Consider the following 18517-nt stretch of genomic DNA (forward strand, 5'->3'; position numbering starts at 1 on the left):
TACTAAAAAATACAAAAAACTAGCCGGGCGAGGTGGCGGGCGCCTGTAATCCCAGCTACTCGGGAGGCTGAGGCAGGAGAATGGCGTAAACCTGGGAGGCGGAGCTTGCAGTGAGCTGAGATTCGGCCACTGCACTCCAGCCTGGTCGACAGAGCAAGACTCCGTCTCAAAAAAAAAAATAAAAATAAAAAAAATAAAAACAAAAAAAAAATAAAAACTTAATTTCTTTTACTCTCTCCAAACCTTTATATTCTATGTTGGAATTCAGAATTCACAGAACAGTGATGTAATTTTTATAATTTTTAGTATTTTAATTTTTTTATTTTTTGAGATGGAGTCGCACTCTGTCGCCCAGGCTGGAGTGCAGTGGTGTGATCTCGGTTCACTGCAAGCTCCGCCTCCCAGGTTCATGCCATTCTCCTGCCTCAGCCTCCTGAGTAGCTGGGACTACAGGCACCTGCCACCGCGCCTGGCTAATTTTTGTATTTTTAGTAGAGATGGGGTTTCACCATCTTGGTCAGGACGGTCTCGATCTCCTGACCTTGTGATCTGCCCACCTCGGCCTCCCAAAGTGCTGGGATTACAGGCATGAACCACCATGCCCGGCCAATTTTTATTATTTTTAAATTTTTACTGTTCTGACAGAGCAAGGCTAACTCACAGGCAGTGCATCCATTATTTTATTTTATTTTTTGAGATGGAGTTTTGCTCCTGTTGCCCAGGCTGGAGTGCAGTGGCACGAAATTGGCTCACTGCAACCTCTGCCTCCTGGGTTCAAGCGATTCTCCTGCCTCAGCCTCCCGAGTAGCTGGGATTACAGGCATGCACCACCAACCCCAGTTAGTTTTGTATTTTTAGTAGAGACGGGGTATCTCCATGTTGGTCAGGCTGGTCTTGAACTCCTGATCTCAGGTGATCCACCCGCCTCAGCCTCCCAAAGTACCGGGATTACAGGCATGAGCCACTGCGCCTGGCCAGTGCACCCAATTTTTAAAGTGATTAAAAAACCCAAATCATAGCTTTGTTTGGAAATTTTTTTAAAAATCAAAATACCAAGTCACCTAACTCTCTCCCTTTGAAGCAGGAACAAATCTGCCTAGATTGCACGTATCCAAACGAAAGCTTTCTCCCAGCAGAAAAAAAGGGCAAACAGCAAACAGGTTTTGTTTTTTTTTTTTTTTTAACTTGTTCAAATTTGTTGCCCTTTGTTACTATGTGTTACAATGTGCTGCCTTCAAGGCATTTCTAGGCAACTTCCTATGATTTGCTGAGTCCTGTAAACTTTGTCTTATTCATTTGTTCCTCAAGGAGAGGAACAAATTTATTTATTTTTCAATTGGCCCGCTGCTTTCCAAAGGCCACGCCTGGCCATTAGGATCAAAGCACAGACATTACTTCAGCTGAGGAATCTACTTCTGTGCTTAAAGAAATACTGAGGCATTCACAGCTTCCGGAATTCCCAGAAATTATACTTGCTGGGCGTGATGGCTCCTGCCTGTAGTGGCCAGCACTCTGGGCGGCCGAGATGGGAAGATCACCTGACGCCACGAGTTCGACCAACCTAGCCAACAAAGCAGGATCTGCATGTCTCCAAACAAATAGCCAGGCATGGTGGCAATACCTCTAATCCCAGCTACTTGGGAGGCTGAGGTGGGAGGATTGCTTAAGCCCAGTTATTAAAATGTACAGTGAGCTACGATCGTGCCACTGCATTCCAGCGTGGGTGAGATCCTGTCTCTTAAAAAAAATTTTAAACAAATAGGCTGGGCATGGTGGCTCATGCCTGTAATCCCAACACGTTGGGAGGCCGAGGTGGGTGAATCACAAGATCAGGTGTTCAAGACCAGCCTGACCAAGATGGTGAAACCCCATCTCTACTAAAAATACAAAAATTAGCCAGGCGCGGTAGCAGGTGCCTGTAATCCCAGCTACTTGGGAGGCTGAGGCAGGAGAATTGCTTGAACCTGGGCAGCAGAGGTTGCAGTGAGCTGCAATCACACCACTGCACTCCAGCCTGGGCAACAGAGTGAAACTCTATCTCAAAAAATAAATAAATAGAAAGAAAGCAATTACTCTGGTTTCCACATCTCTGGGCACAGAGCACAACATAAGTTCTTGAACTTCTGTGGCTTTCTACATCTCAAAGGAAATGGTCTAATGAGTTCTAGAGATTCACCTTGGATAAGAGTATGCTTCCATATATTTTGCTTGATCCATTTGTGTGTGTGTGTGTGTGTTTGTGTGTGGAAGAAGTAGTATTTCTCTGTTCAGGACAGGGATTATATTAAATACTTTCAGCTTTTACAAATGCATTAATTGATTTTCCTACCAATTCTTGAAAAAAAGGATGTTTTGCCTTTCACTTTTTAAACTATCTACTGGGAACCTCTCATCATGTCTCTGTGCTGACTAGAACCTGGAGAAATTCACTGATATTGGTTAGAATTGTGGAAATGAGGCCAGGTACGGTGACTCACGTCTATAATCCTAGCACTTTGGGAGGCCGAGGCAGGCGGATCACGAGGTCAGGAGTTCAAGACCAGCCTGACCAACATGGTGAATCCCTGTCTCTATACTAAAAATACAAAAATTAGCCAGGACGGTGGCATGCACCTGTAATCCCAGCTACTCGGGAGGCTGAGGCAGGAAAATCACTTGAACCCGGGAGGCAGAGGTTGAAATGAGCCAAGATAGTGCCATTGCACTCCAGTCTGTGCAACAAGAGCAAAACTCCGTCTCAAAAACAAAAAAAGAAAACATCGTGAAAATGAGTAAGATGCTCCTTATTTTCAGGACTATCTCATTAGTACCTTCATTCAATTAGGGCGTACTGAGTAATGGGCTGTCACAGTGATAGTGATGGTGAGCAGGGTGCACATGTGAGAACATGCAGAGAAACCCAGGGCACATGAAATTTCAAAGTAACACACACTTAGGAAGCAAATGTTGCATGCCTCCCGCAGCTAAGCACAGTGAGGGCTGGGGAGATGGCAGTGAAAAGACCAGAAGAAGCCAGGCATCGCACATGGACACACTACAGAGGAAGGGACTATGTCCATTTTGTTCATAGACCAATGATAGGGGCTCAATACAGTTTTTTTGAGTGAATAGAATAAAATGCAGCATAGACTGCACTCTACTAAGAGGCCACGGAGGAAAGACACTGTCAGAGTTGGTGAATCTGTCATGGAAAAATTTCCTAAGTGAATGGCTTTGACTGCAGTTCTGGTGTTATTTTTAATTTTTTATCTTGCCCCCCCTCCCTTCTCTGACAAATCGCACCAGAGACACTTCTTACTTCTCCTATATCCCTTCCCCGCTTTCCTACAATGTTGTGAAGAAAAGAACTTTTTGAGGATAGATGCTTTGTGCCACATCTCAGAAGTCAACTTTAAGATAATTGCAGCGGAAGCAGCTTTTAATCAACTGACAGGCAGTTTTAAGAAAATTAATGAGGACAAAATCTTAGGAAGGAGTAAATCATTTTTGACAACAAAGACATCTCTCTTTTATCCCAATCTCCCCTTGAAGAAATAGTACCCTTCCAGCATACAAAAATAAAATATCATTATTTTTGGTATTTGCCACCCCCAAGTCCAGACAAGATTAAGAAAAGGCTCAGTTTCCTTAGATTTCTAGAGAATACTCTGGATTGAACTAGAATTCTATGTCACTTTTGGACATCAAACTTGTAGAATATAGGTAAGTACAGATGATTAGGTCCATATTATAAGTTCAATTCAAGGGCAGGGAAGGAGAGAGTCATAATAAAGTTTGTAGATTGAAGAATAAAGCTGGGACAAGTCAAAAGAGCCTATATTTGTGAAGTTATATAAATTCTGGTCAGTGCTGACAGCAGTGGGCACTCATCCTGACCCAGGATCTAAGCCACAACTATAGTTACCACTAATTGGAGAAGTCTGGATCCCAAGTTTTTTCTATGGTTCATTTTAATGAACTTATAATAATAATGATAATCATCATCATCAGCAGCAGCAGCCATCATTAGTCTCTGTAAGGATGGCTACCCAATGGTATAAAAGAAAGCAAGCAACCTAATGTTTATTTTCAGAGATAGTAAGAGATAGAGCAAAAACAAAAGGGGAAAGGATCAAGATACATTGACATGTGAGGTCTAGATGGAATCGCCCTACAGCCCATTGTTCCTTCTTAGCGCACAGTCATCCGGAAGGCTTGTTAAAACACACATGGCTGGGCCTCGCCCCCAGAGTTTCTGACTCAGCAGATCTCAAGTGGGGCTGAGAATCTGCATTTCTAATAAGTTCCCGAGATGCTGATGTGGTCCCCTGGGAGTACACACAGAACTGCGGTGCAATCAGATTTGGGTGGGCTGTAGGTCTATAAAAAATGGTAAAAGGCCAGGCACGGTGGCTCACGCCTGTAATCCCAGCACTTTTGGAGGCAGAGGGGGGCGGATCACCTGAGGTCAGGAGTTTGAGACCAGCCTGGCCAACATGGTGAAACCCTGTCTCTACAAAAAATACACAAATTAGCTGGGAGTGGTGGCAGGTGCCTGTAGACCCAGCTAACTGGGAGGCTGAGGCAGGAAAATCACTTGAACCCAGGTGGCAGAGGCTGCAGTGAGCCAAGGTTGTGCCACTGCACTCCTGCCTGGGCAACAGAGGGAGACTCCATCTCAAAAAAAAAAAAAAACAAAACAAATCTGCTTTCCTTCCCTGCTGCCTGGGACCTGTTTAGGGTGAAGGGGAGGCATATTGCTAGCGCTCTAGAGGGAGAAGGGGTATAAAGGGATAGTCCACTATTGACCAGCAAAACTCTTAGGTCAAGAAAGGAAGAAAGAAGAAGGGGGATGGAGAGGGGAAGAGGAGGAGAGGGAGAGAGATGGATACTTTCTTTTCAATGTGTCCTACGAACTATTGATTTGTCTAGGTAACACTCACTCAACCCTTGGCTATGGTTTTACCACACAGCCACAAAGAAAAAGCTTTCAATAAAATTGACCCTTAGGTATTGGAGGCTTTCCCTTAAAGACCACAATACTGTTCCATGGAGAGAGGGGAGCTAAACTGCATTCTATCCCAGAGCTTCCTCCTCAACCCAAGTCAAATGAAGGTGTCCTTAGTCATCCCTTCTGCCAATAAAACGACCCAAAAGAAAAGCAAACTACTCCTGGTGAGATTCAAGTTCCTAGTGCCTCTAGGATCTGCAGCAATTAATTAGACAATGAGGATCTTTTTCACTTCTTACTAAACCACTTACGTGCCTACAATCCCCACTTATTGGGAGGTGGGGGTGGTCCGTGTTAATTCCAGTGCTGAAAGCACTAATCCTTATTCTTGCTTTCTAGCTCAAGATGACCTAGCTTTGCCCTCATGTCCCTGAACCTCCCTGCCCAGTTGTAGACTTCTGCCCCTATTCCTAAGTAACACAGCATTTACTGAGATACAAACTAGAGGAACAATGTGGTATATGATTCTTTCCGGTTTCATTAGTAATTTTGTATTTTTGTTATTATGCTTTCACTTGGTTACAACCAAAGTTATTATACTGTGCAAGTTGCCACTATTTTAGAAAATTAATTGCAGTTCTCTGTACAATATTGTGCCTGGTTCCAATTAGAAAATGAAAGCCAAGAAGGAACACAGGCAGTTTAAGTGTTTTGAGAATTCAGCAAAACTTCAGCTCAGCAGTCTCTAAAAGCTTAACCTAAAAACAAAACAAAAATTAACAAAAAGCCCTCTCTGGCTCAAGTAGAAGGGAATCAGACAGAAAATAAGACTCTGAGTCATAGAGAGTAGCATATCCAGTCTGGAGGAATCGCAAATGGACAGTGGGAAGGGAGAGAGAAAATATGTGCCCAGTCTTACTTTCCTGATGTACCCATCACTAAAATTGGGAGGACTAACACGGTAAAAAGAGAAGGGAAAGATCAAAAGGACCCTAGATCCTAGAAATAAGGACAAAAATTAAAATGACTCAACATAAAGAAAAGACTCCAGCACATACAGCTATTCAAGGGAGAAACCTGGAAAGCAGCAACAGCCGAGAAAAGATGGGAGGTGAGGCACACACAGCCAAAAAGCTGAGTTTGGTAGGAAACAGAAGACAAACACCACTGTGCCTGCAACATAATTAGCAAAGAATCAAAGCACCACGCACAAAACCACAATGGCAAGTAGAACTGAGACTGACTCTGCCTTGCTGAGGAGGCTGAGGGCAGACACCTAAAATGAAGGAAGGAAAGCTTGTTTTAAAAATACTAATCCTGGGTCCCTCTGCCTCCCATTCTTATTCTGAATTTAGGTCTGACACGGATCTGTATTTTAATAAGGACCCATCTAGTTCTAATGTAAGTTGTCCAAGAACCACAGTTTGGGAAGCACTGATCCAGAGGTCTGAAGAACTGCTTAGAGTAAGTGCATCAAGGCTAATAGCAATTAGCAATTCATTTTCAGAAGAGTTTTCATATGGGATTGTGTCAGAGATCATCTCTTGGGGAGAGATGTCACTTAGTGCCATCTTAAAATAAATCAATGCTCTGGAGGATGTTCTCCTGGGAATGTCTGTTGGCCCAACACATTTGCCTCTCTGAACACTACCACAGTGAATTCCAAGAGGTACCACCAGAGAGAAGGGGAATTCTGAGTAGCAAAGCTCTAGGACAGGCCCATTACCCACTAAAGCATTCCTTTATGGCCAGAGCTTGACATTAGAGATGGAGACACCACCTACACTTACCTGTGCAAAGAGGGAGATGCTGTACGGTCCCATTAAACCCTTGCTCCCTGTTCTCAGACAAAAATTCACTTCTTGCCTTAAATGGTGATACAGCACAGCTATCCAAAAAAGCTGGTGTCTTCCCTTCCACCAATCACTGAATTCAGGGACATTTGCTGAGTGATCTGGTGCCTTTGGATGTAAGGGGCAACCAAGACCTGGAAAACCAGAAATCTTTCTGTAGCATGGGGCTTTAAAGTCAGACTGGGTGGACATCAGATGGACCTAAACCTTGTTGAGATGCCTTGATCCTGTCTCTTGGGTGACAGGAACACTTCCCAAATGGGAACTTTCTAAGTACTTCAGCTCCCTTTCTTAGTGCTTGGTGGCAGATGGTACCTACTGAGAAACAAAAAAGGCTCACTGGGCAGCCTGGCAGTAGCTCTAGTCACCAAGCATGCAGCTGCTGGCTAGCTGCCTTGAGCCCCTTGGCAGGACAGCCAGGGACTCACTGGATGACCACATCTCCTCAGCAGAGTTCTCTAGTCACATTCCCTGAACTGCCAGTCCCCTATGTGACAACAGATCCCACCACCTTGGCTTCTGCTTTGTAACTGTTTGTCTTCAGCCAGATGTTTCTGGCTACAGTGGAAAAGTGGAACTGTGCTAGGATGGAGGACTGGCAGGCTGTGTGCGGGAGTTGGGCAAGAGCCCCGGCTTATGAAACAGACTAGAGAGGTCTGTCAGAGCTACCCAAATCAGATCCTGTCTCTTAATGATTATAAACAATTATTCCACAATTAGGCCGCAAGGGTTAGAAGGGCAGCTGTTGGGACTGGGATTCCAGGTGGTGAAAAGCAGAGACCAGGTGCTTTTACCAGCCAAGTCTGTTTAAGAGAAGCAAAAGAAGAATATTTATTTATTTTTATTCATTTATTTATGTTTTTGAGACGGAGTTTCACTCTTGTTGCCCAGGCTGGAGTGCAATGGCACCATGTCGGCTCACCGCAACCTCCGCCTCTTGGGCTTAAGCAATTCTCCTGCCTCAGCCTCCGGAGTAGCTGAGATTACAGGCATGCGCCACCACACCTGGCTAATTTTATATTTTTAGTAGAGACGGAGTTTCTCCATGTTGGTCAGGCTGGTCTCAAACTCCCGACCTCAGGTGATTCACCCACCTCGGCCTCCCAAAGTGCTGGGATTACAGGTGTGAGCCACTGTGCCCGGTCAGAAGAATATTTAAATGAAAACTCAACTTCCATCCTCAAATATCTAGATAAGAAAATAGGCTTGATGAATATCCCACAATGACATCTCCTATTCACCCAATGTCAAATATTTCCAGCCATATCGAATTCAAGATCAGAACTTTCTTGTCATTGTGATATCAAGAACAGAGAATGACTTGTTTTCCTTTCAGAAGCTTGGTGGGGACATGATGTTATGTCATCCATCATTGGTTCTGCTAGTTACTACCTAGAAGTTGTAAAGAGGATACTTTTTTTTTTTTTTTTTTTTTTTTGAGATTCTCTTTCATTCATTCACTTTCTACTAAGTGTCAGGTTCCCCATGAAGTTCTTGGACTTTATAAAGATAAAACAGACACAGTCTCTATCCTCAAGGAGCTCACAGTCCAGGAGAAGAGAGTGACATGGAAACAAATAACTGCAGTTTGATGTGACAAGTACTGCCATAATAGTGTGTAAGGGGTACAATGATAGCACAAGGAACGAGTGATCAATTCGATTAAGAAAGATGCCACAGAAGGTGAAAAGCTTCCAGGTAGCTGGAGATAGGGGACAGGAGGGCATTCCAAGTAAAGGTACCCTGGCAAGAAGGCACTTTGCCAAATTCAAGAAGCTTGGAAAGTGGTTCAGTGTAGTTGGACAGAGGATATCTGTAGGAGACAGGAGGGAGAAGAGACTGGAGAAGAAAGGACCACACCAGGCCACCCACGTTCTATCACTTTGTATATAATGGGTGCTCTCTCTAGTTTTTTCTTCAAAACAAATGCTTCCCATTCCAGACATTCAACAACCATCTACATGCACAGCACTAAATGAAGGCCCCTGAGGGATATCCCTCTAAGGAGCTTACACTGAACCAAATTGGGTGGATTAAACATACACACTACACAGCTAAAGACAAAAAATGGACCAACAAGTACATCCAACTATACATGGTACAGACTGCACAAAGTACTGGGAAATTCACAGGTTCTTAGCTTCAGACAAAGCTTAAATACTATCTAATTAGAGAACTGTTCAAATGCTTGAATCCCCTTGACAAAACCCTGGATAAATGAGCACCTATGGGATGTGGGATGCTCACTCAGGCACATTAGTCTGGCTGAGGCCAAAAGGCCACCAACCACAGGATGCCCAGAAGGCTTTTATGGCAATATAAGAGAGACACGCCTCAGACAAGAGAGGGTCCTAGACAGGACCTTTTCTCCACTGGTGAAATGAATGGAATGATTAAGAATAAAGCAGCTGCCTAAAGTCTTCATCTGCCATCATAATTATAACTCACAGGAAAAAAAATTTCATGGCATACTATTACTTTTTACAGCTTGTTTCCTCACACACACACACACACACACACACACACAAAGCTTTAAAAATAAGCATTTCATTGGGTCCTTTATGCATCTCCAGATTAAAAGTTTCATGCAGAAGTAAGGAAGTATTCAGTTTATCTGAAGATACTTGCAGGCCTCTGGGGAATGCAGCACATGTTCTAGGGTGTGAGGAAGGGCCTTTGATAGTCCAGAGGTTCCACAAATGAAGCCTGCAGATCATGGATGGGCTTGACTGGAGCCCTTCCTTACGCCTTATGACTGTATGATAGCTCTGGTCCTGGCTGGGAGGTCACACCACTGTCCCTCATTACCCTTCCAAGCCTAGGGGAGATGCCATACAGTGAAAGCACAAGCAATGGCACTCACCCTCATGGAGGTCTCTCCACCATGGGCCTGTTGCAGCCTGAAGACCTGGGCCACCATGTGCTCTGTGGAGGGGTGCAGCAGGATCCTTCGTGAGGCCAAGCCCACCATTACATATCTGCCCATTGGGGACAGGCTCACCGAAATGGCATTGGGACCTGAGGGCCAACAGAACAGAGAGATATTTCCTAGACTTCTGGCCACTTCAAGGAAACAACTTTCACTCTTACTCTTCTCTTTTTCTCCAATCTTCATATTCACTTGCTCATCCTGGTGTTATCTCATAGGACTGTAGTGAGGAGTATGATGAGAAGGCATATACATACTGAGTATAGTGTTTGACATATAGAAAGCATCTAATAAAGCCGGATGCGGTGGCTCACGCCTGTAATCTCAGCACTCTGGGAGGCTGAGGCGGGGGGATCACCTGAGGTAGGGAGTTCGAGACCAGCCTGACCAACATGGAGAAACCCCGTCTCTACTAAAAATACAAAGTTAGTCAGGCATGGTTGCACATGCCTGTAATCCCAGCTACTTGGGAGGCTGAGGCAGGAGAATCGCCTGAACCCGGGAGGTGGAGGTTGTGGTGAGCTGAGATCGCGCCATTGCACTCCAGCCTGGGCAACAAGAGCAAAACTCTGTCTCAAAAAAAAAAACCAAACAAAAAAAAGAAAGTACTTAATAAATGCTAACCATTATTATCAACATTTTAAAAAATTGTTAACATCCTGATATTACTATTTTGAAACCCACTTTTTTCATTTAATACATTATGAACACTGTTCTGTAAGAGCGTTTTAAGGGCCAGTGGAGCAATTCCATCACTGCACCATCATTTGTTTAGTCAACTCTTAAAAAAAAAAAACAAAAAAAACCACTTAAATTTGACTCAAGGTGACACCAGCAAAACAAAACACCCACCACCCCTTCCCCCTGCAAAAAACAACAACAACAAAAAACAGTCTCAAGGCAACAATTTGACATTTTTCTGTATGGTAACACTGCTGTGAACACCCTTGTATGTAAATCTTTGTATAGTTTTCTGATTATTTTGTTAAAAGCTGGATTGCCAAAGAGCTGACACATTTTGAGAGGTTTTAAATACACAATGCCAAACTGTCTTGCAGTGCATTTGTGTGCCGCGACCACCTCCTCCCTTACTCCTGGCCATCGTAACAGGGGCATGCGGCAGGACTCTAATCCTGAGATGCTTCTGCAATGTTACTAGCCAGCACTCCTGCAAAGCAATCTTTCTCTGGCCTCTGCCCCAATGAAGGTAGGGGCAGTATGTGACCGTTACTCCCATCCAAGCCGTGCCTCACCTAGCAAAGACCATGCCAAGACACCAGTGTCCCTCTGTCATTAGGTTGGGCTTCCTATCCCTTACCAAATCGCTTGGTGTAGAGCATTTCGCCCAGGTTATGGGGGGCCAGGGAGTATACTGCCAGGATGCCTTCATCGGGAAAGCCCCTCTGGCTGCTGGGGATGAAAGCTGCCAGGAGCTGGCCATCTGCAGAAATGTCACAGCTGGCATCATTGTAGATCTTGCAGTTCTGCACCAGCACATTCACGGAGGCTGCATCAGACAAAGAAAGAAAAGAGGATAAGAAACTTTGGAGTTGATATTGTAAAAATTCTGGGGCCAAGAAACTTTAGGGACTTCCTAAGGGCCTGCACCTTGTCTAGAAATGCTAAAGAATACCTTCTCATTCAAACTAAAATGTCAAATGAACAAAACACAGGAGGCAAGAAAAGTATGTCTCTTCTCCCACCTTAGCAGGAAACTACAGGATAGTCAACACCACCACAACCACCTGCTGAGTCTTAGTTCACATTTAGGAAATATCACTTGAGAGATTAGATAAGGAAAAAGTTATTAAAAATTATTCCTAGAGAGCCATTTAACAGCTGTTATTGTCCCAGAGATCAAAACTAAGGTAAATGAAAATGCAAACCCATTGGTTCCAAGAAAAAGGTGATACAGGTAGAGCTTTCTTGGGACAGGAATCCCATTCAACACCTGTTATGTGACCTTGGAGAAGAAAGCCATTTCGCAAATTTGTATTTTGCTTTCTCATTTAAGAGAAAGAGAACTGGAACATCTAGAGACCAGTTTTCTGGAACAGCTCCTTGCTAATACTAATCTCTAACTCTACCAAGAGAGGAAAAACAATAATGCCCGGCTGTGGCTGGATGGCCAGGGCTCATTTCCCATTATGCTCTATGCCAATGTCCATGGCAGCCCTAGTCTGCACTTAGTAGTTCCTAAGAACAAACTGCAGGGTCAGGCAGGCAGCAGGCTCAGCCTCGTAAGGTGGCAAGATCTGAGGGTGGAGGAATGTCTGTTGGTGAGGAGCATCCACTCCACATGACAGGACCAATGAGATGTTAACTGGCACTGTGCCTATAGGCCTTGTTTCAGTTTTCATTTGAATCCCTCTCTGAGTCCCACTGTGCGATTCCCTGCCAGGAGGAAGTGGCTTACCCTTGATGTGAGCATAGAACAAGAGTGCCCACATCATGGGCCCAGGCAGAACAGCATAACACATTCAAACAGACCAAGCTCATCAGGGTATATTTAGATATACCTCAAGCAAAGAAACTTTTTACTGTTTCTCTTATTCGAAGGAGATGTCCACTGTCAGAGGCATTGTTGTAATTTTTTAAAAGCCAAGCTCAGCTGCCCTCGCCAGAGTCCAGGTGATCTACTGCAGTAATCCAAAAAAAACGTCAAGGGCAAGTTTCCCTAGGAAATTACCTCAAGGAAAACAAAACAAGGAATTGCTCTTTCAGAGGCCCCCAGGCTTATGCGATCTGATACTTAGAGTGATTTGTAAAACTCTATTTGTTCTCCTTTCCCTGTGTGTTGCTAATGAGATGACAGTGTATATCGAAAAAGGCATCAGAACACATTGATTAGACTACTGTGCCAACTCGGGGGCTAACACCTACAGCACCATTACGCATAAAACCGAAGAGGGACCACAAGGATGGTTCTGTTTGCTAACTAATAAAATAATGACATCCAAATACTCACTGCTATCACCATTAGGCCTTTCTACTGCTCAACTCCCAACCCACCATCTGGTCTAGCCTGTAAGGCTAGATTTATCTAGTTAGCACTGGGACGTCTGCTACTTATTACTCAGGGTCCCAAGACCTTTGCTAAAAAAACAAAAACGAAAAACAAAAAACAAAAAACCAAACCAAACCAAACCAAACAAACAAACAAGAAAAAACATGGCAATATCCCTCTCCTTTTCTGGCTCAACACATGAATCCAGCTGGGATACAGAACCAAAAGAACTTAAATAGGAAAGGAGATGGGACTCTATCGGCTTTAAGACAGCTTTGAACAGTTACCATTTTATCCACATTTAATGTCTCGAAAATATCTGTTGGGTATATTATCAAAGTAGACTTTCCTGTCTGCTGTTACAGAGATCTAGCTCACGTGTATTAACATTCATTTTGGTCAAACATCTAGAAGGCTATAGTAACCCTCAAAACTCATCACCAACACACAAAAAAGCATTTAACTGCTTACGAAGACAGAGGTGCAGAGGAGAGTACAAGTAAGGTTTTCCTTCTTCTGGAAAGCTTGGCTCTAAAACCCCTTAAAAACTGGGCATACGGACAAAAAGCATTTTGTCAGCCTCAAATCCAGGCCACTGTGCTTGTGCTTGTATTATATGATGATGATTCCAAATCAATAGCTATCTCCCAAATTCTGTCCTCTCCCCTGACTCCACCCAACTTCACAACTCTTCCTGGCTACTGCAATGAGCTCACAGAGATATGCAAAGGACAAACAAAAAGAGAACGCTGAAAATTTTAACAGCTTCTCTGGTAGCATATTCAGTTTCAGAAATTTTGCAGCTCATGATCCGGGGTTTCACTTCTACCGTAATGGGATGTGGTAGGCATAGAGTGATTTGGTAGCTCCATCGCACTGGGCTCTGTTTACAATTTCATTCTCACATTTGCTGCTTGTTGTCTATTAATTTCACATGTGGAAAAGGAAATGTTCAGTTACAATAAGTGTCACTGCTTCCATTCACTTGTGCAGCTTCCTCTTGTAAGGCTGAGATTTTGATGAGTTAATTCATACAGGAAGAGATTTCTTGGATCTCAATTACTTGTTTACTTAGGCCACAGAAAAGTAATGTACTAATGACAAAGGACAACTAACTCATCCTTTTTGGATTCAACAATAATATAAGGTAGAGAAAAAAGGGAGAAGTGAAATATAGCCAAAGACACCGGCAGCTTACACACCACTAGAAGTCTTTGTGGTTCTCCATACCTTGTGTGACCCCAGCGGTAGACAAACTTTAACATGTATCAAAATCACCAGGAGGGCGTATTAAAACACAGAATGCTGGGATGGGGCCTGAGAATTTGCATTTCTAACAAATTCCCAGGTGTCTCTGATGTTGCCGGACTTGGACTACACTTGAGAAATGCTGCCTCGTCAAATAATCCTTAGTCCTGGAGATGTATCTCCAACAACTGGCTTTCACTTAAAGGCAAAACACATATTGGAAAAAATGATGGGGTAGTTAGCTGGGCTGTGAAGGATGGAAATAAAGATTAGGAAAGAAAGGATTTTCAAATCAAAACTGCTCACGAACTTCAGGGGGCAGCTCCAGAGGGAGAAAAAACAATGCAGGAGACAGCAGGAAGCCATGTTCCAGACTCTGCAATGTAATCTCCTCCCAATTAGAAATGATTTCCAAGTGAAAATGCCCTAGCAGGGAATGGGAGGGGTTAGAAATACTGATGCCTGGAGGAGCAGATGGCTCTGCCTTCCTATCAGCTCCATAAATTATAAACAAACACCTTGTACAAAGATCGATTTGTAGCCTGTTGCTGGCTGGCCAGATGAGGCCATGGGAGCGATTAGCAGTTGCAGTGCTTTTGCAAATGCATTAGATACCGATTTAGAAAACCCAAGGGGGGTTAAATCAGCAGAAAAATTTCCTCTTGGCTATCTCTGAGCCCCTCAGATTTCAGAATAAGGCCTGTACAGAGCTCCAGATGACCCATAAACACTCCCCGAAGGCACTATATCCCCTGTGGTATGGCCTGCCCCACATCACTCATCTGCCAGGTTTCTTAAGGCCTATTCTGACAGGACAGCCTAGTGTCCAATTCCATTCACCCAGTAAGAGTTTACTCTTAAAAATCATAGTGAATCTAAAGCGCCACTTTTTTCAGGAAAGCAATTTCAAAATTATTTATGCATGAGGCCTTATTCATAAACTTCTAAACACTAATCTCAAATCTCAAGTGAGAGAAGCAGGTGGCAAGATCTTCAGCCTAACTCCAGGAAAAGGTTAAATGCAATTCACATAAATCTACTTGGAGGTTGCTGAACTCATCAGTAAAACACAGAATCGGGCTGGGCTCACACCTGTAATCCCAGTACTACAGGAGGCCAAGGCAGGATAATCACTTGAGGTCAGGAGCTCGACCAGCCTGGGCAACACAGCAAGACCTCATCTCCATAAAAAAAAGTTAAAAAATCAGCCAGACATGGTGGCATGCACCTGTAGGTCGAGTTACTCAGAAGGCTGAGGGAGGAGGATCGTTTGAGCTCAGGAGTTTGGGGTTACAGTGAGATATGATTGCGCCACTGTACTCCAGCCTGGGCAACAGAGCAAGACCCTCTAAAAATAAAAGTAAGTAAAATAAAACATAAATCCTCAAAGATTAAACTCATGTGGAACTTTCAAATGAATAATCAGAGAGATCACTAGAACAGAACAGAGAGTCCAGAAATATATCTAAATACAGAAAAGAAATTAATATTATGATGAAGATAACATCCCAAATCAATAGAGACAAATGGATTATTAATTAGTTGGGACAAGTGAGTAGCCATATGGGGGGGAAATTGGATCATACTTTGAATATTTGGGACTAAATTTCCTAGTGAATCAAAGACTTAACTATTAAAAAACTAAAATATAAAAGTTCTAAATGATCTCCCTAATGATGACACAAAACCAAGGAACCATAAAAGGAAAGTTGTATAATTTTGACTCCTTAAAATAAGTTCTATGACAAAAATAACCTTCAGCAAAGTCAAAACTTGAATGATAAGTAGGAAACTCCTATTATAAGTTAATTTTCTGATTTATAAAGAACTCCTGTAAAATCGCTAAGGAAAAGACCAGTAACACAACAGAAAAATTGGTAAAGCACATGGACAAGTCAAGAGAAGGGAACACAAATGGCTGTTCATATGAAGAGGCATGCACCCTTGTTTGTAACATGAAAAATACAAATGTAAAATACCCACATACTACTTTTTTTTTTTTACATATCAGATTTGCAAATATCCAAAAATTTGATAGCACCTTCTATCAGCAAGAGTTTATGAAATCAGGCACTCTCATGAACTCCAAGTGGAAAAATAATTTGGCACGAGCTGTATAGAGTGTGGTATGGCAATAACTACCAACATTACAAATGCACACTCTTCCCCCCTGCAATTCCATTTCTAGAAATGTATCCTAGAGATATACCTGCACATGTGCAAAATGATAAACTGCAGCACAGTTTGTAGAGTAAAATATTGAAAATGACTTAAAGGTCCTTTAATAGTAGACTAGTTAGAAAATTATGGTACATTCATGCAATGGAATACTAGGCAGTCATAAAAAAGAACAAATAAGCTCTTTATATACTGACATGAAAAGAACACCGAGCTACACTGTAAAGAAAAAGTGCAGAAAGTACAGACAAGTACATACAGCATGCTACCATTTGGGTTAAATTACAGGCAGAAAAACATAAATTTGCATTTGCTTCTATATACATATAATATTTTTGAAAAGATGGCTGGGTGCAGTGGCTCACGCCTGTAATGCCAGCACTTTGGGAGGCCGAGGAGGGCAGATCACAAGGGCAGGAGATCAAGACCATCCTGGCTTACACGGTGAAACCCCGTCTCTATGAAAAATACAAAAAATTAGCCAGGCGTGGCGGTGCGCACCTGTAGTCCCAGCTACTCAGGAGGCTGAGGCAGGAGAATGGCGTGAACCCAGGAGGCAAAGGTTACAGTGAGCCAAGACAGCGCCACTGCACTCCAGCCTGGGAAAAGAGCGGGACTCCATCTCAAAAAAAAAAAAAAAAAAAAAAAAAAAAAAAAAAAATTTTTTTTTTTTTGAAAAGATATACAAGGAACTGCTAACAGTGGTTACATATGAGGAGGAGTGGTAGGATTGGGGGGCTTCTTACTGTATTAATCTTTTACATTTTTAAAATTTTTGAACAGTAATATCAATTTCAGATGACAAACAAAGTGACAAAATAACAAAACAAAGTAACTTTAAGAAGCAAATTTCATTTTCAATAAGGGAAAAGGTGGATTGTGGTTGATTCCCAGCAGAGTTAAAGAATGAATTACTGGACATGTGGCCTATAAGCACTTAGAAAGGGATGATTGCTGCTGAAGTTCCACTGAGACAGGACATGGAAAAATTAAACTGATTTTCCTTGTCCAATAAAGATACCAAGACTGGCATATCAGGAAATGCCACAGACAGAGAATATCTTAATCATTTTAAGGCAACTGGCAAAGTCTTATAATATCATACAGACAAGGCAGAAAAATGTCAGCTTTAGATATGAACAACCAAGCCCAGAGTGCTAATTCATAAACTAAAATCAACACAGAGGAAGTCCACAGTAATGTACCACAAGGCTTGGTGCAATGCCCTGCCTGATTCACTACTTTTTGCTAACAATCTGAAAGAACACAGAAAAGCATGCTTATTGAACTAGTAGACAATGGAATATTGAGAAAGAAGGATTAAAACAAAGTTCAAATAGATGATGAGAGGCAGGAAAAAGAAACTACAGTTGACAGAAAAAATTGAATAAAAACAAATACAAATCTGTTTTGGTTATCAAAAGATAAACTGGGCCAGGCGCGGTGGCTCAAGCCTGTAACCCCAGCACTTTGGGAGGCCGAGGTGGGTGGATCACCTGAGGTCAGGAGTTCAAGACCAGCCCGGCCAACATGGCGAAACCCCGTCTCTACCAAAAATACAAAAATTAGCTGGGCGTGGTGGCGCGTGCCTGTAGTCCCAGCTACTCGGGAGCCTGAGGCAGGAGCATCGCTTGAACCCGGGGAGGGTGGGTGGAGGTTGCAGTGAGCTGAGATTGCACCACTGCACTCCTGCCTGGTGACAGAGCAAGACTCTGTTTCAGAAAAAAAAAAGATCAAGCTGTAAAAGTACAGGAAGGTTGAGTCTTGGTTTATTAACAATTATCAAGAAATTTTAAGTGACTAAAAATTCAAGAATGGCTTCTGAAAAAAGTGCTGAAGCCACAGGGTAAGCTAATAGTGTCTGAAGCACCACTGTAATACGTATTTGACAGCTCGCATCTAGAGTTTTCTATTCTTTTCTGCCCCCCTCCACTGAAAGTTAAAAGGAAAGATGAGCAGAACTGTCAAGGATTTGGAAATCAGTGAAAGGAATCTAAGGAGGTTTGACCTTTCAACAAAGATTTAATGGAAAATGGCAGCTCAGTTTAAATAGTCAGAGGACTGTCACTTGAAAGAAGCATCATGAGATTTATACTATGGAGGTTCAGAGACAGAACTAGGACCAATGGGAGAAAGTGACAAGGGAAATGGTGGCTCAGTGCAAAAAAAGAACTTTTTTTTTTTTTGAGACGGAGTCTCACTCTGTCGCCCAGGCTGGAGTGCAGTGGCCGGATCTCGGCTCACTGCAAGCTCCGCCTCCCGGGTTCACGCCATTCTCCTGCCTCAGCCTCCCGAGCAGCTGGGACTACAGGCGCCCGCCACCACGCCCGGCTAGTTTTTTGTATTTTTTAGTAGAGACGGGGTTTCACCGT

General features: G+C 43.0%; 1 protein-coding gene across 1 annotated transcript in view; it reads right to left on the reverse strand.

Moving 5' to 3' along the window:
• The window catches only part of AMBRA1 (autophagy/beclin-1 regulator 1), a 197754-nt gene that overhangs the window by 26257 nt on the left and 152980 nt on the right, over positions 1 to 18517 (reverse strand). Inside the window, exons 14-15 of the mRNA XM_012001381.1 lie at positions 11031 to 11219; positions 9647 to 9801 (exon numbers count right to left, since the gene is read on the reverse strand). Coding sequence (XP_011856771.1) covers positions 9647 to 9801; positions 11031 to 11219 — 344 coding nt within the window. The remainder of the gene's footprint in view (positions 1 to 9646; positions 9802 to 11030; positions 11220 to 18517) is intronic.

The sequence above is a fragment of the Mandrillus leucophaeus genome, unplaced genomic scaffold (assembly GCF_000951045.1).
Source record: "Mandrillus leucophaeus isolate KB7577 unplaced genomic scaffold, Mleu.le_1.0 Scaffold66, whole genome shotgun sequence".
Taxonomy (NCBI): Eukaryota; Metazoa; Chordata; class Mammalia; order Primates; family Cercopithecidae; genus Mandrillus; species Mandrillus leucophaeus.